Genomic DNA, 24474 nt, shown 5'->3' on the forward strand with positions numbered 1-24474 from the left:
GATGCAAAGTACCCTCCAATAAATGTCTCCACTCCTTCAAGGCCATTATAACCGCTAGTAGTTCCCTGTCACCAATGTCATATCTGCTTTCAGTACCTGCCAATTTTTTGGAAAAGTATCCACAAGGATGTAATGGTTTATCTACACCCAACCTTTGGGACAGAACAGCACCTATACCTGTCTCAGAAGCGTCAACTTCGAGTAGGAAAGGTAGAGTAGTATCAGGGTGAACTAAAATTGGTGCGGAAGCAAACAGCTCCTTGAGTGTCTTAAAAGCCAGAAGTGCTTCAGTAGACCAATTCTTAGTCTCAGCCCCTTGTTTGGTCATATTGGTGATGGGAGCAATGATAGAGGAGTATCCCTTAATGAAACGTCTGTAGTAATTAGAGAAACCAATGAATCTCTGGATAGCCTTGAGACCCTTAGGTAAAGGCCACTCTAATATGGATTGGAGCTTCTCCGGATCCATTTCAAACCCTTCCCCAGAAATCACATAACCAAGAAAGGTAGTTTGGGATTGGTCAAAGCTGCATTTCTCTAGTTTGCAGTATAAGCCATGCTGAAGAAGTTTGTGCAAAACCCTTCTGACTTGTCCGTGGTGAGTCTCAATATCCCTGGAATGTATAAGTATATCATCAAGGTATACAATCACACAGTCATCTTGAAACTCCCTAAGAACCTCATTAATAAGGTCCTGAAATACCGCCGGGGCATTGCAGAGACCAAAAGGCATTACAGTATACTCATAGTGCCCATATCGAGTATTGAATGCAGTTTTCCACTCGTCACCGTCGTGGATTCTCACCAAATTATAAGCACCTCTAAGGTCTAACTTAGTGAAAATTTTAGAACTTTTTAATCGATCAAAAAGCTCGGTGATCAAGGGAATCGGATATACATTTCTGATGGTTATCTTGTTAAGACCTCGGTAGTCAATGCAAGGTCTTAAAGAACCATCCTTCTTTTTAACAAAAAAGAATCCAGCCCCAGCAGGAGAGGAGGATCTTCTAATGAACCCCTTGTCTAGGTTTTCACGAATATACTCTTCTAGAACTAAGTTTTCATTCGTAGACAAAGGATATACATGACCCCTGGGAGGCATGGTACCAGAAAGTAAATTAATTTTGCAATCAAAAGGCCTATGTGGTGGTAAGGTATCAGCCTTTCTTTTGTCAAATACTGCCTTTAAATCTTGATACAAGGACGGTATCTGTACTTTGGTAGAGTCGGTAGCGTTATTAAATGAGTTGACACTACAAAGAGGTGACACTTTCTTTAAACAATTCTCTTGACAATTCTGACCCCACGAAACTATTTCCCCTGATCTCCAATCTATAACTGGGTTATGTCTCTTAAGCCAGGAGTATCCCAGGACTATGGGAACAGAAGGGGATGAAATGAGTAGTAGGGATATTTCCTCCTTGTGTAGAATACCAGTAGTTAAGTACAGAGGTGTGGTCTCCCGGAAAATCACAGGCTCAACTAAAGGTCTACCATCAATGGCTTCAACAGCCAAGGGTGTCTTCCTTAACTGGGATGGGATAGTGTGTTTGGTGAGAAACTTTTGGTCGATAAAACTCTCAGCAGCGCCAGAGTCTATCAATGCCATAGTCTCTAAAGTTCCCTTCTCCCAAGTTAAAGAGACCGGTAATAGGAGTCTATGTTCTTTGTAGTTATGAGTAGAGGACAAAATCGAAACACCCAAGGTCTGTCCTCTAGAGAAACTTAGGTGCGAGCGTTTCCCGGACGGCTGGGACAGCTCAAACGTACATGACCTCTGGCCCCACAATACATACACAGTCCCTCACTTCTCCTGTACTGTCTCTCCTCCTCTGAGAGACGAGTAAGGCCTAACTGCATAGGTTCTGAAACCTGTGGATTTTTGGTTTCAGAAATTTGAAATGATGGTGCTAGTCTAGAGAAAGATTTAGCGGTTCTATCTCGAGTATTCTGTCTCTCCCTTAGACGTTCGTCAATACGAGAGATAAAGGAAATTAAGTCCTCCAGATTCTCGGGAAGCTCTCTTGTCGCTACCTCATCAAGTATTACATCAGATAATCCATTTAAGAATACATCTATATAGGCCTGTTCATTCCATTTTACCTCTGACGCCAAAGACCTGAACTCTAGTGCATAATCCACAAGTGTTTGGTTGTCTTGTCTAAGGCGCAACAGTAATCTGGCTGCATTGGCCCTCCTGCCAGGAGGGTCAAAAGTTCTTTTAAAAGCAGCTACAAAGGAATTATAGTTATAGACTAATGGATTATCATTCTCCCACAACGGATTAGCCCATCTCAGAGCTTTCTCAATGAGTAAGGTAATAATAAATCCCACCTTTGCCCTATCAGTAGGGTATGAACGGGGCTGTAGCTCGAAATGAATACTGATCTGGTTCAAAAAGCCACGACACCTCTCAGGAGAACCAGCATAACGTACAGGTGGGGTAACTCGGGAAGAAGCACCTACAGTAGCTACCTCTAGCCCCGAACCCACAGAAGAAGCAGACGTATTACGCATCTCCTCAGGTGGATTAATAGGGCGAGACAGCAGCGCCTGTAGTGCTAGAGCCATCTGATCCATCCTATGATCCATGGCGTCAAACCTAGGATCAGGAGAACCAAGCTGACAATTTGTACCTGCAGGATCCATGGCCCTGTCGTAATGTCAGGATCGGGTCAGGGATCCAACACGCAGAGTACAAAGAGTAGCAGATACGTATACCGGTCCTTAGAATGGCCGGACTTAACGTATAACTACAATAGAATGGTCAGAGACAAGCCGAGGTCGAGGGAACGAGAGAACAGGTAAGCGAGAGACAAGCCGGGTCAAGGATAACAGAAAGGCAGGAGAGTAAACAACAAAGCCGGGTCAGAACCAAAGGACAAGTGAATAACAAAGCACTGTGTGACTAGGCGGACTAGAACCACGACAGGGCAATGAGTGAATGAGAGAGCCACTGTTAAGTATCCTGGCTAGGGAGAGAAGACACGCCTCCGGCGAGTCCTGATTCGTCTCCCGAGATTTGAGTGACAGGACGTTCCGGGTTGGCGTCATGACGTCTACCTCCGGTCCTCCTGTTATAAAAGGAAGTGACTCCCTCGCGGCCGGCGTTAGCAAGACCGAGTGAACCGCGGGAGGCCGAGGAGACATGCCGTCCGGACGGATAAACTTCTAAGTCTCTACCTCTCTCAGAGGTAGAGACCTCAGGTACCCTGACAGCAGCCCTCCAGAAGAGGATCGCGGCGGATGTAAGTACCTCCGATCTCCTGGGGTCTTAAGCCGTTACGGCGTTCTATGCTGCCGCAACGGCTTTAAAGTTGAAGATGTTCTTACACTCCGTATGTGGAAATAAAAGAGACAACTAATGGTGCAGTATATTCAACAATCAGGTGTTATTCTGGTAAAAGTCTTATATAATCCTACTCATGTTTTATAGAGCTAATGGACTAGCTCTAGTATGAAGTGCGTACAGTGGTATAATCAAAATACATTCTTGAACTCTACTACTGGACTTTTAATCACTTAGACTATATTATTCTTATATTTATCTACTTTGCTCTTTATTACTGGCGCCGCCTATCAACTACCATCTACCCTATTGCTTTGTCTACCTCTAAGGCCTTCTGAGGGAGCCTTACTACCCTTGTGTGCTGCCCAATTATCCATTGTTTTATCTGTACCAATACCTTGAGTGCTGACCCATCTCTACCCTTTTGAGGTCTATATTTTTGGGAAATATATTTTCTGCCCCAAAAGGATTTATTGAGAACAACAGGTGTCTGTCAGACAGCCAATAAGGATGAGTCACACAACTTCTTATAAGATTTATTCAGATTTGTGGGCATAAAACATTTTCATTTTTTTCTCTCCCTAGCAGCAATAGAGTGGCATAATAAGGGGTCAGGGAAGGGAAACTGCAGTACTAATAATTAAATGGACATAAAGTGTACATAAGTGTACAAAAAAAAAATGAACATAAAAACAGCAGATCATTTTTTTTTTAATTTTTCTTTTTTTTTTATTGCAACAAAAACTGGTGGGGTGCTGCCCTAGCTACCCCTATGACCAAACTGCCACTGTTTGATTGAATATATGTTCAGAATTCTGCTAGATTTCCTTGTGCAGTTATGACCATTTTCAAATAGATAAGTGACAATACACTTTTTTTAAACTCTCTGATAATTGTTGTCAAGAATTCTTTTTTATGAGCTGGACATCGACGGTGCTTTTGAATAAAGAACATACACGAAAGATCCATAATGAGAATCCTTTTTTTTTTTAGAGAGTCTGAGCTATAAGGTGTACATGTTAGATCTATAATGAGGATGCTATATTATGAGAACATCTTAAAGGCTACGTTTTCAAGGATTTTTAGATTTGCTATAATAATAATCAAAGCATTTTTTTTTACCAGGAAAAATGCATTGAGAATTCTCTCGTTTCAAGCATGTCTTGAGGAAAAGGCGTTATCACTGTCCTCAACTAGATGGTCCACATTTTTTCCATTAAATTGTGATGTGCGCATTTGTAAGCTCTGTAATTGCATGTCAAGAGGACCCTGCAATGCAACAGATGCCTGGTAACAAACTTTTCCCATCTAGGTCAGGGATGTGGCACCTTCTGATATTAAAATAAAGGGTTGCTGCAAGGATGGAAAACTCCTAGCCAGCCATTGTGGCCTACAACTCCTAACAGCCTCAGCGATTGTCACCCTAGAATATAGAAAAGGGTACATTTGTATTTAATATCAATTTATTGTCCTGAAAGATACATGTTGTCTAACGTGTTGCACATTCTTATTAATGCTAATGAAGATCAGTTCTTTGACATGTAAAGGTTTTGTCAAGTGCCTAATTATTCTACCTTCAACCTTACGATGACAAGAGCTAGTCTCTTCTTCTTCACTTGGTCTACAGTCTGAGTTTGATCCAGATATCACTAACAACAATAATTATGAGGACGTTGCTTTGGATTTGCCAGACTTTTATTAGAGAAATTCTGCCTTATCTAAGTGAGAAGCTATAAATATATATATCTCCTGTGTTCTCCTTAATTTTTGGTTAATTATTGCACACTGCTTTATTCTTTTTCGAAGCCAAGATGGTTAACACATGCAAAGCTAACTCTCCACCAGTTTTTCTTTTTAATTAGAACTGTCTTCACTTGCCCTTAATAATAAAGGAAAGTCAGTGTGATTAATTTCACGCTACCCCATAAAGAAAGTAATCATCGTTACCACTAAACTTTCAGTAGAAAGTCTGAATAGGTGTCAGGTCAAAGGGACCTTTCTGTTTAATGAGGTCTATTTAATTGTTTGGACATCATGGTTTCACATGGTGTAATATATTGTGGGAATAAAAAAAAAAATTCCCTTACACATTAGTAGATTTTCGTTATACCTGATCTGGAAACGCGATTTGACTTTCTAATTGGAAATTTCTCTATAACAAAGTACTTATACACAGTCCAAACAAATGGTTCTTAACCTATTTTGACAGGGACCAAATGTATCAACATGCCATTAGATCCTATGTTCAATTGAAGAATTAGTTAATTAACCTGTTCTTTCATTTTAATAGAAAGTATAACAAAATGCATTTAAGAAAAAACATCTTCATTAGACTCTGTCCAGTGAGTAAAGGGGTTTTGATTGTTCTGGAAAATACAGACCTCTGTCATCACTATTTATTGTGCCATTTGCTATAGGCTTTTTATATATAGTTATTTACTACGGGTAGAATTGCAGGGAATTCAAATTGAATTTCAAAAGTCAAAATAGCAGAACTGGAAAAAATCTGTTTGTCAGAGATTCTTTGAATTTGTCTGCTTTGGCCTTCGATTTGAAATTCAGTTTTGAATTTCCTGCAATTCTCACTTTAGTATATAGCCCTGTATTTCTGTCTTCCCTTCCATCCAAACATTTTGATTACCGGTAGACACTTTCCAGCATGTAAAAGGGTCTTGATTGTACTGGGAAAGGGTTCAAACATTAACAATTTTTGTGCGATTTGCAAAGTGTTGATGAATAGTTTTTATATCTATATCTGTATTTTTGTCTATCCGACTAAATCTAGGAATTGGGACATTTATCTAATACAAAACCATTTATGACTTTTCCCTGAATTGTACCACTTGAAGGTATATTCAGAGATTGACGGTCACCTGCTTTGAAATTGCAGAAAAATGTCAAATTGTATTATGGCTTCATACTTGGTACTTTTTATTAACCTTCATACTTCCATCATGTGCGGTATTCAGAGTCAGAAGGGATACAGGCAACCCACATTATTTTATTAAGGTTATTCAGGAAGTTTAGGAAACCGATCTTAAGCTGCTTGTGTCCATTTCATACATATTCAGTGCCATTTTGGATCATTTCAATAAGAGGGAGGGCAGTTTAAAATAAATGTAAGGTCATATGAGAGTGGTTTTGATTGAATTGTAGAAAGATAAATGTATTTTGTTTTCAGATTGTAATGAAATATTACAAATTATTTTCTGCGATTTCTCAATAAGCTTTAAAGGGACACTATAGCCACCAAAACCCCCTTAGCTTAATGAAACAGTTTTTGTATATAGATCATGTCCCTGAAGTCTCACTGCTCAATTCTCTGCCATTTAGTAGTAAACTCACTTTTGTTTCTGTTTAAGCATCCCTAGCCACACCTACCCTGAATGTGACTCACGCAGTATGCATGAAAAAAAGACGGTTTCATTTTCAATCAAATGTTAACTTACTTTAAACGTTTTTTTTTTATCTTCTACTCTGTAAATTGAACTTTAATCACAAACAGGATGATACTGCAAGGTCTAGCAAGTTATTACCGGAGCAAGAGATAAGAAATTCTAAATTAAAATGATTTTGCAATAACGGAAGTGTAAACATTAGATGACTCTTTACAGGAAGTGTTTAGGAAGGCTGTGTAATTCACATGCAGGGATGTGTGAATAGGGCTTCATAAACAATGATTTAACTCCTAAATGGCAGATAATTGAGCAGTGAGACTACAAGGCTATAACCTCTACGCAATGACTATAGTGTCCCTTCAATGATTAAAGGGACACTCTGGGTACTATAACCATTTAATGTCATTAAATTATAGTAAAATAGAAAAAATCTCAGGCACTCACTGTGATTGTTCTTCAAGCAGGTTTATTGCAACGTTTCGACCTCAATGAGGTCTTTTTCAAGCTATAGTGCCTGAAGTTCACTGGCGCTGTCCTGCTTTTCAGTAATAAACCATTTTCAAGCAGTTTAACACAGAATAATACCTACTGGAGAAGTGGCTACGGCAGAGATTACACACTTCCTTAGTCACACCAATTAATACCAGCAATGGGCACTGTGATAGGCCAAAGGTGGTCAGCTGACATTCTCCACCAACCACTGCCACTCATTGCTGTTCATGTTAATGACTCCTCATTAACCCAAGCAGCACAGAGGGCATGGGCTGCTGGGGACTATTGCTTAGCCTTAAAACATTAAATTTGATTAAACTTTGAATTATTTTTTTATTTTTTTTATTTATTTATTCAAGAAAATATATACTCTGTCTATAATGTACATGAATCACACAGGTATAAACTTACATTGAGGATAACATTAAGTAGCTTCATGTTGAAATACCAAAAGTAAGTCTACCTATCCTCATACGTCACTAACATTCAAACCATATGGTGCAAAAAGAATAAATATTATGTATGACAAATCGATCTGTTTTAACAAGAATAATTCATTATGATTTAACATTGAATCAAAGGTTGTCTCCCGATTGACTTGACACGATAACCACTTCAATGAGATGAAGTAGTTACAGTGCCTACAGTGTCCCTTTAATCCCAGTTTTAATACCTTCAGCTGGTAATTATAGATTAATTTACTATAGTTAGATGAAAACCACATGATGCTAGAACTTTCTTTTTGTTAATCTGCTGTAAGTAACAGGATATCAACAACTATTCAAACGCATTTGATGAGATTCGTGGCTCCCAAAGGTTTATTTATGAATTGTGCCAACATTTTTACATATGGGAAAAATAGATTTATTTGTCACTTTGTACTGTTTTGTATTATTATTATTATTATTATTATTATTATTGTAGCACTGAATTGCATATACACAATCTTTGAACAATGCTCGATGTTCATGCTGCTTTATAACTTTCATATTGTTGCAGTTGCGTCTAATTTAAAGATGCTGTTTTATTTATGATGCTAAAGAAATGCTAATATTGAAATGAAGTAACAATCCTACAAATGTATGATCTTAATTCTTGTGTTATAATTCTGCTTAGATATTTAGTCCTTGAACACGTATCCGGTGGAGAACTTTTTGACTATTTGGTTAAAAAAGGCCGGTTAACTCCAAAAGAGGCTCGAAAATTCTTCCGACAAATCATATCCGCCCTTGATTTCTGTCACAGTTACTCCATATGGTGAGTGCAAATTTTTATCTTAGAAGATGTGACGTGACATGCATTGGGTTGTTACTAAAATAGTATTCTGCCACTCCGCCTATCAATCTGGCTGAAATTTAACGATGAGCATATATGAGAAAAAATAAAATTGCTTTTGCGGGGGTTGAACTTGGGGTAGATGAACAAAATAAAAAAGATTTGTTTGGATAAGCAGAAACAGGCAAGATTCTGAAACTGACGGCAGATCGGCCTTAGCGCACCTAATCTTTTTTTCTCTCGATTGATTGAGAACCTATAACTTTGTTATAATTGTATTTTTAGGATACTCTTACAATTTTAATCTTGCTTAAATATATTCAGTTATTTTGTGTCATCCATTTTTTCAACCATCTAATGTTTTTATTTTAATTATATAAAGGTTTACTCACTGCATTGTGGATTACAAATCCAATTTGCAGATTCAAAGCTAAAATAGTTGAGCTGTAGAATAAATTATAACTTTGCTATATTAGTTACTTAGTACAGCCCTAGTATGTTCTGAGACGCCTGAGATTGATGAGAGTCACACTTTCAGGCAGCCATAATTCACAGTTCCAATCACGACTTCTGTCCCACTTCCACAATTTGCATTCAAAAACAGGGTTTTTCACCAACATGAGAATTCAGAGTGCATTCAAAGCGAATTTCACATTTTAGCCTTAAGTAGCTGAACTGAAAAAATAGCTGATTACTTTTTCCAATTTGGCTATTTTGACCTTAAAATTGAAATTCACTTTAGATTCTTACTATAATGAATAACCCTGAGCATGTTAGGGACAGACCTGCTAAATTGAGCAGATATGGCATTGAAAGTGGGAGGTGGTAGGATAGCATGGGGCCTAGGGATGAGCATGTCTGCCAAATAAGGGGGGTGTCATCTTGGTGAAAATGATCAACAGGATGACTGGTTGCCGAGCAGAGAAGCCAATCAGGGCAGCCCACATTCAGACCGTTGTTGTAGCACATGCATATGTGTTTAAATGCCCTGAAATGCCTTCTAAGCGTGGATAATCATGCACTCAGGGTGGTCTTTTTATCAGTCCTCTTGACACAGGGTGACGCAGTTTGTCAGGCAATCAAGGGAAATCTCATCAAAATGACATGACAAAATAATATGAATTGATACGTCTGTTTTTAATGCTCGACGTGAAGTCATGCTGTACATAGCAGGATTTGAAAACATTATCAATCTATTGAAGCAATGGCCAAGTATTGTACAGGAATATAATGCCATTGAGGGTTAAGCTTAGTTATAAAAGCACTGGTGCGAACAGTCCTGAATTTGTCAGTATAGTCTTGAATTTTTGGGTCCTGTTTTCACAAAAATGGAACCCAGGGTCCAGTCCTGCATTCTCAAATCTGCCAAACAGTACAGTCTGCAGATATCAAGGCACAGCAAGAAAAATGGCAGTACTACCATGCAGAGCGCTTTTCTTGTGGGCGGCTGTCATTCAGCCTGGCCACCCACTTTAGGGGTGATTTTGCCAAATTTATTGTTGAACCCATCCATTTTATGGTGATCCAGCACTCTGGGTGGCCTATCCCTAGCCTGAATACCTTGGTCCCAGTTAAAGGGCAGACAGTGTTGGCATGTGTATAACATTCACATTCTGCAGATAAATTTGAAAACAAAATGACATATGTAATACCATGTTCATGAGAGTTTACAATCTTCAATCTGTGTTTTTTTATTTTTTTTTAAACTATCGTCAGCCACAGAGACCTGAAGCCTGAAAATTTATTATTAGATGAAAAAAACAACATTCGAATAGCAGATTTTGGAATGGCGTCACTGCAGGTCGGCGACAGTTTACTTGAGACCAGCTGTGGGTAAGTAGAGAATTAGCAATTAAATAAATAAATGTATCTCTAAATGCATATAACTTGTTACAAATTATAGTCTTAAAAGGTCACTCAAGGCACCTACATGGTATGTGCGTCTTGAAGTTTAGGTTACAGGGATTTATGCTGTTTTTTTTATATAAGTATTTTCGTCCTTTAAAAAAATAAATAAATAAAAAATCACTGTTATCCCACCCTTCCCCCAAAATTTGTATTTCATAAAGATAGCATCTTTATGTGCATCTGAGAGAACAATGTCATACTCAACCATTTTCAATTTTCAAATGTAAGTCAACTGATTAGCCAAAATTTGTGGAAGGGTCAGAGGTCTGCGAATGCAAACCTCCTGCACCCCTCCTATCTGGCTCATTATATTCTCCTTCTCTTACTATTCCCATTTCTTTGATTCACGTATTTTGTGGTGGATCCACTATCAGTCCCACAAAAGCCTGCCGCACTCCAGTTGACATCCACCACCTCTCCATATAACAGCCAGGAGTATATCACTACACATAATGAAAAGTCACTTCAATTAGAATAAATATTGAACCTTTACTGTTATACAACATATTTATAATAAGTATATATATTTGTATTATAATCTGCTTAATTCATTTAATTTACAAATATAATGGCCTATATGATAGTGCTACTTTTCAAATCTTTTCAAAAACTTTTCTTTTTTCATATAAGTATATACCTTATCACATGTATATTTTATTTTTAACCGTTTTATGTTTTTGTTTTTTGCTGTAGAATGTTGCCTGTATCCAGGGCTTTCTAAACCCATATAATTGCTCATTTGCTGTTGTGTTTCTTGGTTATAATTTTCTTATGCTTTTTCTTTTTTTTTTTTTCCTAGTTTTTGTAAACGTTCCCAGAACATAAAATCTCTTTAGGCACCAGATTCAAGTTTGTCGTTAATATATATATGTTTGTTCTAAAAAACTCCATTATTAATTTTCCCAAACTGTAGAGGTGTTCTATTCTGGTTACATACACAACTCATTTTTTGTTTATAAAATAATTATGCATATAATAAACTGCGTACTCAAAATGTTCTATGTTTTTCGCATACAAAAAAATGAATACAAGGGGAAATACTCTTTTAAAACCATAACTCCGCATTTTTTTGTGTGTAAATGTTCCGTGTCTGCATTCCCAATTTTATTCCGTGAAATCTGACTTTACAGACAAATTAATACCAATATTCTCTGGAAGACTCTACTGTACAGTTCATTAACTAAACTAATTAAACTAATTAACATATTCCTCTTCCTCTTGCAGTTAACATATTCATTCTTTCTCTTTTGTTTCCATCTCTTTATCTTTCTTGCCTTAAACAATCGTCTCAAGGTCTCCTCACTATGCATGCCCAGAGGTGATCAAGGTAAGTGTTCGCTCCTCAGACCTTTTGCTGTGATATTCCATTCTTTTCTAATTTTCCTTTCTAAAGTTACACAGAACATTATACTTCATTTTACACTGTTATTAAAACCAATGGCTAGATATCAGCTTACGGGCAGGGCTCTCTTACCTCTTGTATTTGTCTGTGTATATTGTACATTTCTCCACTAATTGTACAGCGCTGCGGAATCTGTTGGCGCTTTATAAATAGCAATAATAAATAAATAATTAAAATAAATGTCGAAATTCGTTTCATAACATAAGTAGCAATGTATTATGTTTTTAAGTTTTACCTAGATATTCCCTTCCATAGAAATCAAGCCCTTAACTCAGGGATGCCTAACCTTTTCAAGATGATGTTTGCGATCTCTAAGTTTGTTGATGGACCACAAGTGACACCATCCCATGCTGAAAACATGATGCAGTTGTTTCATAATTGCACCAGGCGAGGGTGATGGTATTTGTAGTTCATCAGATTGACTTGGCATCATGGGAAATGTAGCCTATTGGCACACAAGATTAGCAGTAAAAATGCTACACGTCAAAGTAACATGTTGGTATTTACAAAATGAATCTTGATTGCATCAAGTGAGGATGCTGGTATGTGTAGTTCATCATCAGCTAGAGGGACTCAGGAGGGCTATCCTGACTGAATATCATGACTGAATAATATACAACCACTGGCTTTCAGCCATGTTTTGTTTCACGTAGTTAATGGTAAAAGAATTAGAAAAGATGCGCGTTGTCATGCACAGTGACATGGCGTGTCATGATGGTGATATTAATATGTCATGGACCGATGTTCTGGCTGCACACGCAGCTGTAGGCATGAGGCATGTTTGTGTACATCATCAAATGAGTGCTCACATCAATTCTTCTGACCACATTTTATCCCAGATAACTTTCAGAACAAGCATGCCAGAAGAGGCATTCTAGATTAATTTGTACTTCTGTATATTAGAACTGTCTCCAGTTTATACAAAACAAACACCACATAAGGCAGAATGTCAGTACCTCATAATCTGTCACAATGCATTGGCACAAAACAAAGCATTATAGGACTGTTCAGATGAAATTAGAAATGTGACAAACTCAATGCTTGTTAACTTTCTGAAGAAACATTGCACAAGGAATTTATTATAATTACGACAGGGAAACTTATTTTGTTTATGGTTGCAAGTATATGGTAGAAATGGCACAGGTTGCTAATATTTTCACCCCACAATATAATTAAAGGGAAACCGTAACTTCCCAGCATTTCTAATATTATGTTTACTTATCCCCTATATTAAAAGTGTGAAAAATAAAATTGAATGTTGAAATCTACATCTCTTTATTCTGCAACAGTGTATTTCCATCTTAGCTCGCTGTCACTCACTGTTTTAAGCTCTCTCCATTGCATGAAGAGAAAAGGGAGACATGAAACAAGGTTTCTAGTTCTTATCCTCTAAATCTCGACTAGTCTCTGTTCGCAAATGTTTCCACCTTCTTTGCAAGTCTCTATTCACTTTTTTATCAGTCGGTATATATTCCACTGCCTCCATTCACCTTTTTTAATTGTTTTAACTCTCTGCAGATCTATATTCCATCTACCTTTCACTAACCAGACCATTTCCCCCTTTTTCCTTTCCTTCCTCTCTGTCTCCAGAGGGGTTTATACTTTTTTAATATTCTCTTCCTCTGTTGTACCAAACACCCCTTCCTCTGTCCTCCCTCTTAACCTTTCCTCTCCCTAATGCACCCTGATTCGCTTTTCCATCTCACCCATCTCTTCCTCTCTAAATTGTTCATATAATCTTTCCCTTACACACACTTACAAAAACACCCCCTGGCAGTCCAGTGTGTTATAAGAGCAGCATGTACCTCCTGCATGCAGACTTTTTCTTTACAAGCTACAGAATGAATGAAGCACTGCTGGGAAGGAAAATATGTAATATTGATTAATTTAAAGGGGACTGCAATGATGTCAGGATCGGGACAGGGATCCAACACGCAGAGTACAAAGAGTGGAAAGGTACGTATACCGGGCCTTAGAATGGCCGGACTAACGTACCGAGAGTAATAAAGAATAGTCAGAGACAAGCCGAGGTCGAGGGAACGAGAAGACAGATAAGCGAGAGACAAGCCGGGTCAAGGGATAACAGAGAAGCAGGGAAGTACAACGAGCCGAGTCAAAACCAATAGAGCAAACTAGAATACCAGAGCACTGAGTGACTAGACAAGCTAGAACCACGACAGGGCAATGAGCTGAAGTGAGAAGTAAGCTTAAATACCCTGGCTCTGGATGGTAATCACGCCTCTGACAAGTACCGATTGGATATCGGACACTTGAGTGACAGGTCGCTCGTGATAGCGTCATGACGTCACGTATTGAGCGTCCTGCTAGAAAAGGACGTGGATTCCTCGCGGCCGGTGTTTAAGTGACTGGATGAACCGCGAGGAACGGAGGAAACAGCTCGCCTGGACGGATAAACCACCAAGTCTCTACCTTCCTTAGAGGTAGAGACCTCAGGTACCCTGACAGTACCCCCCCTCTCAGATACGCCCACCGGGCGGAATGAACCGGGGCGAGATGGGAAGCGGAGGTGAAATGCTCTGCGAAGGCGAGAAGCATGAACGTCCTCCTGAGGTACCCAACTCCTCTCCTCAGGACCGTATCCCCTCCAGTTGACCAGATATTGCAATTTTCCCCTTGAAATTCTGGAGTCAATGATGGAGCTGACCTCGTACTCCTCCCGACCCTCCACCTGAACAGGACGAGGTGAGGAGACCTTAGAGGAGAATTTGTTGCAAATAAGAGGTTTCAACAAGGAGACATGAAAGGAGTTAGGAATGCGTAAGGCAGGTGGCAGAGCAAGGCGATACGCAACCGGATTGATACGAGTGAGAACCCTGTAAGGGCCTATGTAGCGAGGAGCAAATTTCATAGATGGAACTTTTAGGCGAATATTCTTAGTACTCAACCATACCCTATCCCCAGGAACAAAAACAGGAGCCGCTCTTCTATGCTTGTCAGCGTGTTTCTTGAACAGCGAGGAACTATGTAATAGAATTTGCCGAGTCTGATCCCATAATTTCTTCAGGTTGGCGACATGATCATCAACCGACGGTATCCCCTGAGAAGAGGAAACCGAAGGAAAAATCGAAGGATGAAAGCCATAGTTCATGAAGAAAGGGCTAGAGCGAGTTGAATCGCAAACAAGGTTATTGTGTGCGAACTCCGCCCAAGGAATCAGACCGACCCAATCGTCCTGGTGTTCGGAAACAAAGCAACGCAGATACTGTTCGATCTTTTGATTAGTACGTTCAGCAGCTCCGTTAGACTGAGGGTGATAGGCAGAGGAGAAGTTCAATTTGATGCCCATTTGAGAACAAAAGGATCTCCAGAAACGTGAGACAAATTGAGAACCTCTATCAGAAACAATCTCCGAAGGAATCCCATGTAGGCGAAAAACCTCTCTCGCAAAAATCTCCGCCAATTCAGGAGAAGTCGGAAGTTTAGGTAATGGCACGAAATGGGCCATCTTAGTAAATCTATCCACCACCGTGAGAATAACAGTCTGTCTCTTGGAAGCAGGCAAATCAACGATAAAGTCTATAGACAAACAGGACCAAGGTTTCTCAGGAATGTCCAAGGGGTGTAACAGGCCACATGGAGATGCATGAGGTAGTTTAGTCTTGGCACAAGTCTCACAAGCTGCGACGAACTCCTCAATATCTTTTCGAAGTGAAGGCCACCAGAAATCCTTGGATATCAGAGAGTATGTCTTGCGAATACCAGGATGACCAGCTATTTTACTTTCGTGAAAGCATTGTAAGAGCTCCAGTTGAAGTTCAGGAGGAACAAAGTTTCTTCCCTCAGGAGTGTTTCCGGGAGCTAGATGTTGTGACTTCAAGATCTGGTCAAGTAGCGGAGAATGAATTTTGAGACTGGTATTAGCAATAATATTGCATTTGGGTACAATGGAGGACAACAGTGGTTCAACTGAGGCAGAGGGCTCATATTGGCGAGATAGCGCATCGGCTTTAGAATTCTTTGACCCAGGTCTGTAAGTCAGAACGTAATTGAAATGGGTAAGAAACAACGACCAACGAGCCTGCCTGGAGGACAGACGCTTGGCCTCTCCGATATAAGACAAGTTTTTGTGGTCTGTCAGAATGGTAACAGGATGTAAAGTACCTTCCAATAAATGTCTCCACTCTTTCAAAGCCTTGATAACCGCTAGTAATTCTCTGTCACCAATGTCATACCTGCTCTCAGTACCGGTCAATTTTTTAGAGAAAAATCCACATGGATGTAATGGTTTATCAACACCCAACCTTTGAGATAGGACAGCACCTAAACCAGTCTCTGATGCGTCTACCTCAAGTAAAAAAGGCAGAGAAGTGTCGGGGTGAACTAAAATTGGAGCGGAAGCGAAAAGCTCCTTGAGAGTTTTGAACGCCAGGAGAGCTTCAGTAGTCCAATTCTTAGTATCAGCCCCCTGTTTGGTCATGTTAGTGATAGGTGCGATAATGGAAGAATAGCCCTTAATAAAGCGCCTATAATAATTAGAAAAACCAATAAATCTCTGTATGGCTTTAAGACCTTTGGGTAAAGGCCACTCTAGAATGGATTGGAGCTTATCCGGATCCATCTTAAATCCTTCCCCAGAGATCACATAGCCGAGAAAGGTTACCTGGGTTTGATCAAAGCTACATTTCTCCAACTTGCAGTACAAGCCATGCTGGAGAAGCTTGTGCAAAACCCTCCTGACTTGCTTGTGATGAATCTCAATGTCACTAGAATGAATGAGTATATCATCTAGGTATACAATGACGCAATCTTGCTGAAATTCCCTAAGAACCTCATTTATCAGATCCTGGAATACAGCTGGTGCATTGCATAACCCAAAAGGCATAACAGTATATTCATAGTGACCATATCGAGTATTGAATGCCGTCATCCACTCATGTCCCTGCTGGATTCTCACCAAGTTATATGCCCCTCTGAGGTCTAACTTGGTGAAAATTGTAGAGCCCTTCAAACGATCGAAGAGTTCGGTAATCAAGGGGATCGGGTAGGCATTTTTAATGGTTATCTTATTTAGGCCTCGATAATCAATACAAGGTCTCAAAGAACCATCCTTCTTTTTAACAAAAAAAAATCCAGCCCCGGCAGGGGAGGAGGACCTTCTAATGAATCCCTTGTCTAAATTTTCGTGAATATACTCCTCTAGAACTGAGTTCTCTTTCGTAGATAACGGGTATACATGACCTCTGGGCGGCATGGTACCAGGGAGTAGGTTAATTTTGCAATCAAAGGACCTGTGTGGGGGTAAGGTATCGGCTTTCTTTTTGTCAAATACAGCCTTTAAATCTAGATACTGAGACGGAATTTGTGTCTCTGTAGGGTTGTCAGAGTTAGCCGATGTATTGGTTAAGCCGAGAGGTGAGACTTTCCGCAAGCATTTCTCTTGACAATTCTGTCCCCACGAAACTATCTCCCCTGACTCCCAATTAATAATAGGGTTATGTCTCCTCAACCAGGAGTACCCCAGAACTATGGGAATAGACGGAGAAGAAATGAGCAGTAAGGATATGTCTTCTCTATGTAGGATGCCAACAGTTAAGTTAATCGGTATGGTCTCATGGAAAATAACAGGCTCAAGTAACGGTCTACCATCGATGGCCTCAACGGCCAGTGGTGTCTCTTTTAACTGGGATGGAATAGCATGCTTGGCAGCAAAACCCTGATCTATAAAGCTCTCAGCAGCTCCAGAATCGATTAGTGCCATAGTCTTAACTACTCCCTTCTCCCACTTTAAAGAAACGGGTAACAGAAGCCTGAGCTCTTTGTAGTTGTGAATAGAGGACAAAGTAGAAACACCCAAGGCCTGTCCTCTAGAGGAACTTAGGTGCGAGCGTTTCCCGAACGATTGGGACAATTTAGGCGTAAATGACCCCTGACTCCACAATACATACATAAACCCTCCCTTCTCCTGTACTGTCTCTCCCTCTCTGTGAGATGAGTACTGCCTATCTGCATAGGTTCAGGAATACGTAAGTCCTCGAACTCAGAAATTTGAAAGGTAGGCGCTAGTTTAAAGGAGGGTCTACGGGTCCTATCTCGAGTGTTCTGCCTCTCTCTTAAGCGTTCATCAATACGAGATATAAAAGAAATTAAATCCTCCAAATTTTCAGGGAGTTCTCTAGTAGCGACCTCGTCAAGAATTACATCTGATAACCCATTCTGAAACACATCTATATAAGCCTGTTCGTTCCACTTAACTTCTGCCGCCAAGGACCTGAACTCTAGTGCATAATCCACAAGTGTTCGATTGTCCTGTCTAAGGCGCAACAGTAATCTAGCTGCATTGACCTTTCTACCAGGGGGGTCAAAAGTTCTTCTAAACGCAGCTACAAAGGCATTATAATTATAGACTAGTGGATTATCATTCTCCCATAAAGGATTGGCCCATCTCAAAGCTTTTTCAATGAGTAGAGTAATAATAAATCCAACCTTCGCTCTATCTGTAGGGTAAGAGCGGGGTTGTAATTCGAAATGGATGCTAATCTGGTTTAGAAAGCCACGACACTTCTCCGGTGACCCGCCATAACGTACTGGTGGGGTAATACGGGAAGAAGCACCTACAGTGGCTACCTCTAGACCTGAGACTGCAGGAGAAATAGAAGGAGTACGTGTCTCCTCAGGTGGATTACTAGCACGAGACAAAAGTGCCTGTAGTGCCAAAGCCATCTGATCCATCCTATGCTCCATGGCGTCAAACCTGGGATCCGAAGAACCAAGCTGACTGTTTGTACCTGCAGGATCCATTGGCCCTGTCGTAAAGTCAGGATCGGGACAGGGATCCAACACGCAGAGTACAAAGAGTGGAAAGGTACGTATACCGGGCCTTAGAATGGCCGGACTAACGTACCGAGAGTAATAAAGAATAGTCAGAGACAAGCCGAGGTCGAGGGAACGAGAAGACAGATAAGCGAGAGACAAGCCGGGTCAAGGGATAACAGAGAAGCAGGGAAGTACAACGAGCCGAGTCAAAACCAATAGAGCAAACTAGAATACCAGAGCACTGAGTGACTAGACAAGCTAGAACCACGACAGGGCAATGAGCTGAAGTGAGAAGTAAGCTTAAATACCCTGGCTCTGGATGGTAATCACGCCTCTGACAAGTACCGATTGGATATCGGACACTTGAGTGACAGGTCGCTCGTGATAGCGTCATGACGTCACGTATTGAGCGTCCTGCTAGAAAAGGACGTGGATTCCTCGCGGCCGGTGTTTAAGTGACTGGATGAACCGCGAGGAACGGAGGAAACAGCTCGCCTGGACGGATAAACCACCAAGTCTCTACCTTCCTTAGAGGTAGAGACCTCAGGTACCCTGACAAATGATCAGTGTTTGCAGGTGACACACTCTGCTCTCTCCATTGAAGTTGACATACTGAGCCACTTGGCCAATAGGCACAGTGCTGACCCTACAGAGCTGTACCTTCTTCTCCCTCGTGTGACTGCGTTGTCACACATTGCTGAAGAGGGCGAAGGAGAGATTTCCCAGACTATAAATAAAAGACAGATTCCCACTGAAAATGCAATTTATAATGACTTTTCCAGTTTCACAATTATTCAACCCCCTGAATAGAATCCCTCACAACAGCACACATATGCAAAACAGATGTTGTCTCAAGCACACCTAATGCAACTAATCAAGGGCTTCATTAGTTGCACCAAGTGTGCTTGAGCTGGAACACTTGAAATACCTGGACTTGCTAGGGGTTTGTTGAGTGTCATGTTTGATTGCATGTTAAAAATATGGCTCAGTCAAAAGAATGGCTCACAAAGTTAACTGAAGAGAGCATGGTCATTCACAAACAAGGAACAGCTTACAAAAATATAGGGAAGGCACTGAATGTTCCTAGAGACACCTTGGGAAGCAGAGTTCGCAAGTTCAAAGTTAAAGAAACAGTGGTTACACTACCTGGACGGGGCAGAAAAGGAGGCTATCAATGGATGCAACCAGATGTCTGAGAAGGCAGGTTGTGAAAAACCCACGAGTGACTGCAAAAGACCTTTAGCAAGACATGGTGGCAAAAGGCACTGAGGTTTCTGTGAGCACAGTAAGGCGCATTCTAAATGCAGAAGGTTTTCATGTGTGTCCTCCAAGACATACACTACTACTGACTCAAAAGCACAAGAAAAGTCGGCTTCAGTATGCTCAAAATCATGTAAATATGCCACAGAAGTTTTGGAGTTCTGTTCTGTGGAGCGATGAAACAGAACTTTTCAGTATAGTGGATCAGTGGTATGTCTGGAGGTAGAAGAAGGAAGCATACATTGAAAAGAACACTTTGCCTGCAATTAAGCATAATGGTGGCTCGGTGATGCTCTTGGGCTGCTTTGCCTCTTTTGGCACTGGAAACCTGCGAGGAAGCTAAAGCTTGGATGTCATTGGACTTTTTAATAAGACTATGATCCCAAGCATATCTCAAATTCCACAAGTCCTGGTTGCAGACGAAGTCCTGGAAAATTCAACAGTGGCCACCACAGTCGCCTGACTTGAACCCCATAAAAAATCTCTGGTGGGTTTTGAAGACGGCGGTTGCAGCACGCAAACCCAAGAAAATTACTGAACTGGAGGCCATTGCTCATGAGCAATGGGCTTAGATTTCTCAGGAATGCTGCCAGAATCTTGTGTGTGACTATGCATCTTGTTTGCAGCAGATCATAGCAGCAAAAGTGTGCTCTACTAAGTGCTAAAGATGCTTGCCGTGAAGTGGTTGAATAATTTTGAGGCTGGAGAAGTCACTTGGTGCATTTATTGTGTTGAGCTATTTCACTTGCTTTTGTTTGATTTGTTCATTGCAAACAGCTGAAAGTCTGTAAATTTTGGCAATAAACATGATTTTCTATGGGGTCGGTTGAATAATTTCGATTACAGCTTCTTGAAGGGAGCATGCACCCTGGAGTCCTTCACCATTGGGCCTTGCGGCACAACAAGAGCAGCAGTTCTATCTTTAGATAAGCATTAAAGGCATTTTAGAAACTGCATTCTCAAACTTAGAGGTAACATATTACAGGTTTCCAGTATGGAATGTTTAGTTTGCTTTTATTGGTACATGTCTCATTGAAGAATATTTAAGACCCCATCAGCTAAAATAACCTTGTGAGCCTGTGATTGGTTTAAAGGGATACTCCAGGCACCCAGACCACTTCTGCCCATTGGAGTGGTCTGGGTGCCAACTCCCACTACCCTTCATAAACTGCAATATTTACATTGCAGGGTTAAGTCCTCCTCTAGTGGCTGTCTACTAGACAGCAACTTGAGGACACTTCCATGTTCATAGAACACGAAAAGTGGTTTAAAACGACGCTGGAGGTCCTCACGCTATGTGATGACCTCCAGCGTCACCGGAATCCCCATAGGAAAGCATTGAAAGCAAGCAGTCTCCCCCGCCGTCGGGCGCGCAAGGCGAAGTTGGTCTCCCCTGCCGGCTGACATCGGCGTGGAGGAGCGTAGGCAAAGCCTGACCCAGCGCCGAGGGACATCGGCGCTGGACTCCGGTAATCACTGAAGGGGTTTTAACCCTTCAGTAACTTGGGATGGGGGGTGGGAGGTAGAGGGGCACTAGAGGGTCCTGCAGTACCAGGAAAACAAATATGTTTTTCTGGCACTGGATAATCCCTTTAACCCCTTAAGGACCAAACTTCTGGAATAAAAGGGAATCATGACGTGTCAGACATGTCATGTGTCCTTAAGGGGTTAACCAGTATTACACTTCCTATCATGACCAGGCTGGGATACAAATTCACCTGAGGCATTTAAAGGCAGAGCATACCAATGGGAGGAGTGTGTTATGCCACCATCAATGACAAGCACAACCTTCCAGGTCATCCTATGCATAGAACTATCATATGCTGAAGTGCTGCTCTGAAAATGAGGTTGTTTGCACAACACAAGCAAATATATTGGCATATATTATTGCTTTGGGCTGCAGTTTGTGCAAAAATGAAATGTGTAATGAGCCCCCGAAACAAAAGTGAAAATATTTTATACAGTACAAAACAGAGATGGTCGTGGTAGTTTGAGTAATCCTTTAACTAAAAAAGAAAACATATACAAAGATTTGATAAAAAATGTCTATCATCTGTGAAAAAAGCAGCATTTATTTACATGAAACAAATACATCTGAAAATAAATCTTATCTGAGCTGCATCTGAAAAAAAATCTAAATCACATGGATTTTAAGTAGGTCCTTTCCTTGCCAGCGTACATACTGAGCACTATCCGCAGTATCTGTGAAAGCAGCTCACAAACTTAAACCATGGGCTGTATGCTAGCTTTACGAAGCAGTCACGACTAGGGTGAAATAGGACATTTTATATTGATTGCAGCATTTCAAAGCTACTTTCCCAGAGTTGGAACAAGCAGAATTCTTTCTGCAGAATAATCTACTTACAAATACACATATGGTTAAAAAATGTATATGCTTGTTATCTTTGCTCGTTATTTCTTATTTTTTTTACGTAACTAAATAAAATACATTTGTATAAATCAGCAGAATAACAGATTTTTCACTCTTAGATAGTAGAATGACATTTGGGCGACCGGTTTAAGCAAACGTATTTTCGAAATATACCATGCAATAGTTAAATAGGGGGAGCATGAAGCTTAATTGGTGGCAGTGTTACTGCTTCTAATGATATAATGACAAAAAGGTGCATGTTTGAATGTAAGCCATGTAGGGAATGTACGCTTGCTATCACTGCATACTTAAATTAAGGTAAACCCAAATCAAAATTCAATCTCCTTTATGCACTTTTAGCTCGAGGAGACGTGTAGAACTGGGAGACATCAGGGTTGCTTGTAAAGTCTGCGGGGCAGACAGTGATGTACGGCCACCCAGGGTGCCGGGCCTCTGCACTCCTTCCCCAGGTCCCCTCCAGCCTCCCCTCCGAGCACCCTAGTACAGTGGACACTCGGGGGCAATGTGATTCCATGCAGCCCCCCACCCCTCAAGAGTCTGCAGTCCTAGTGCCTCGACTGCAGTCCTAGTACCCCTGGACTGTTGGTGCCTCGGTAGGGTCATTGGATGCCCGTGAATGTCTCTCCCATCTCCGGCCACTCAGACACGGGAGAGGGCGTGCCGCCCCACAGCCACCGGTCTGCCGGAGGCAAGCAAGCCCCCGTCCTGCAGGGCTCGCAGCAGTGGGGACATTTCCCTCTGGGCGTCCACTAGACCCAGCGGTTGAGCATCCGTGGCTTGTGGGTTGTCTGTGTCATCTGTCCGTGGCCCGGTCAATCCCGGGCTTGTACGTGCAGTCTGTGGTGTCCCAAAGGATGGTTGCATAAGTCCCTTCAGTCCCTTTTGCTAGCGGGCCCCTTTTTGGCAGCCTTTGCCAGTCCAGGAGGACAGCCTGGGCCAAGCACAGAATCTTCCAATGAGGCTGGAATCACTCCCCCCCCCCCCCCCCCCGAGCCAGCATAAAGTTTTTTCCTTGTGTTGATCAGCATCTGTTCTGACTATCTAGTAGTCACCCGTGTCTGGGCTTGCAGCGGTGTATAGGCAGTGGAGTTCGTGTACGGAGCTATCAGCATGTTTTTGGTTACCAATTGGTATCAACTTGGAGCTGGGGTTATTCTCCACATAGTTGCATCAGGTAATCTGGTCTTGGGGCCATCCTTGTTCATTTCTAATGCTGTTTTAGAGTGTGCAGGCCTTGAGCCATGGTAGTCTGCTTCCAGGCAGCTCAGCGGCCCGGCCTCGCCCCTTGCTCGTTATTTCAACTAATAGTTAATGAATTCTTGTGTATCGCTCCCTCTATAATAGTCATTTGGATTTTTTACATTTATTTTCTGTGTTGTATGCTTTTAGTGCTGTTGGGTAAAGGAGGTTTTTAATGTCTGACAATGCACTGCCATTTCAGATTTAATTGCTTAAAGGTAACATAGAGGAATATTGCAGACTCAAGGAATTCTTCTTTGCAATCCAGTGGTGAATTTGGCAGTAATTCTTCTGAGGCAGCATGTTCTCCTGTACATTACAGGTTTCTTCTAAATTGACAATATAGGTTAACAGAATTAACTGTGCATAGTTGAAATGCTGCTGCTTGGTATGACTCTACAGTATTATATGAGAGAGCAAGCGAAGGCCATGTCAATTTACCACTGAAAAAGATGTTTAGTTTAAGCGGACCCTATTGTCCCGAAAATAACTATTGTTAGTTGAGGACTATAGGTCGCCTTCTCTCTCATAGAAAAGCATTGGATTGGAGAGCAGAAGACTTTGTTATCGGCAGCATTTGAATCCAACGCTGAGTTTTACTTGGTCTGGGGGAGGAAATGCCTTTAGTAGCTGTCAGGAAGACTATTGCTAGAGGTGTATTTAACTCTTCAATGTAAACACTGCAGTTTCTAAAAGACGTCAATGTTTTACATTGCCGTGTTAAAAGGACAGGACAAATTGTCCTTTAATGCAGAAGATGTAGAAGATGAGACATTGCTTGCTTAGAATTTGCTTCCTCATCATTGGTCAGCTGAGGTCCAGCTGATGAATATGAGTAGAGGAGAGTCCAGGTTTGTTTGTTGTTTTAGCTCAGGCGGATTCTCTTAGTAGAAATAAGTGACTCCCTGGTTGCACTAAGGGGAGGAAGAATTAAGCCTAGTTTGGCAGAGAAGGTTTTACAATCCACAACATCAGTAGACGTGATTTATCATTTTGGTGGTGTGCATCAAATTTAATCTATTTAGCAGACAAAGCTTTTGCGGAT

General features: G+C 41.0%; 1 protein-coding gene across 4 annotated transcripts in view; it reads left to right on the plus strand.

Annotated features, from left to right (window-relative positions):
* Positions 1-24474, plus strand: part of LOC134577212 (serine/threonine-protein kinase BRSK2-like) — a 235573-nt gene that overhangs the window by 171386 nt on the left and 39713 nt on the right. For all 4 annotated transcript variants that reach the window (XM_063435884.1, XM_063435885.1, XM_063435887.1 and 1 more), the window contains exons 4-6: positions 8296-8436; positions 10171-10287; positions 11656-11689. In XM_063435884.1, coding sequence (XP_063291954.1) covers positions 8296-8436; positions 10171-10287; positions 11656-11689 — 292 coding nt within the window. The remainder of the gene's footprint in view (positions 1-8295; positions 8437-10170; positions 10288-11655; positions 11690-24474) is intronic.

This window comes from Pelobates fuscus, chromosome 11, assembly GCF_036172605.1.
Source record: "Pelobates fuscus isolate aPelFus1 chromosome 11, aPelFus1.pri, whole genome shotgun sequence".
In the NCBI taxonomy this organism is placed as follows: Eukaryota; Metazoa; Chordata; class Amphibia; order Anura; family Pelobatidae; genus Pelobates; species Pelobates fuscus.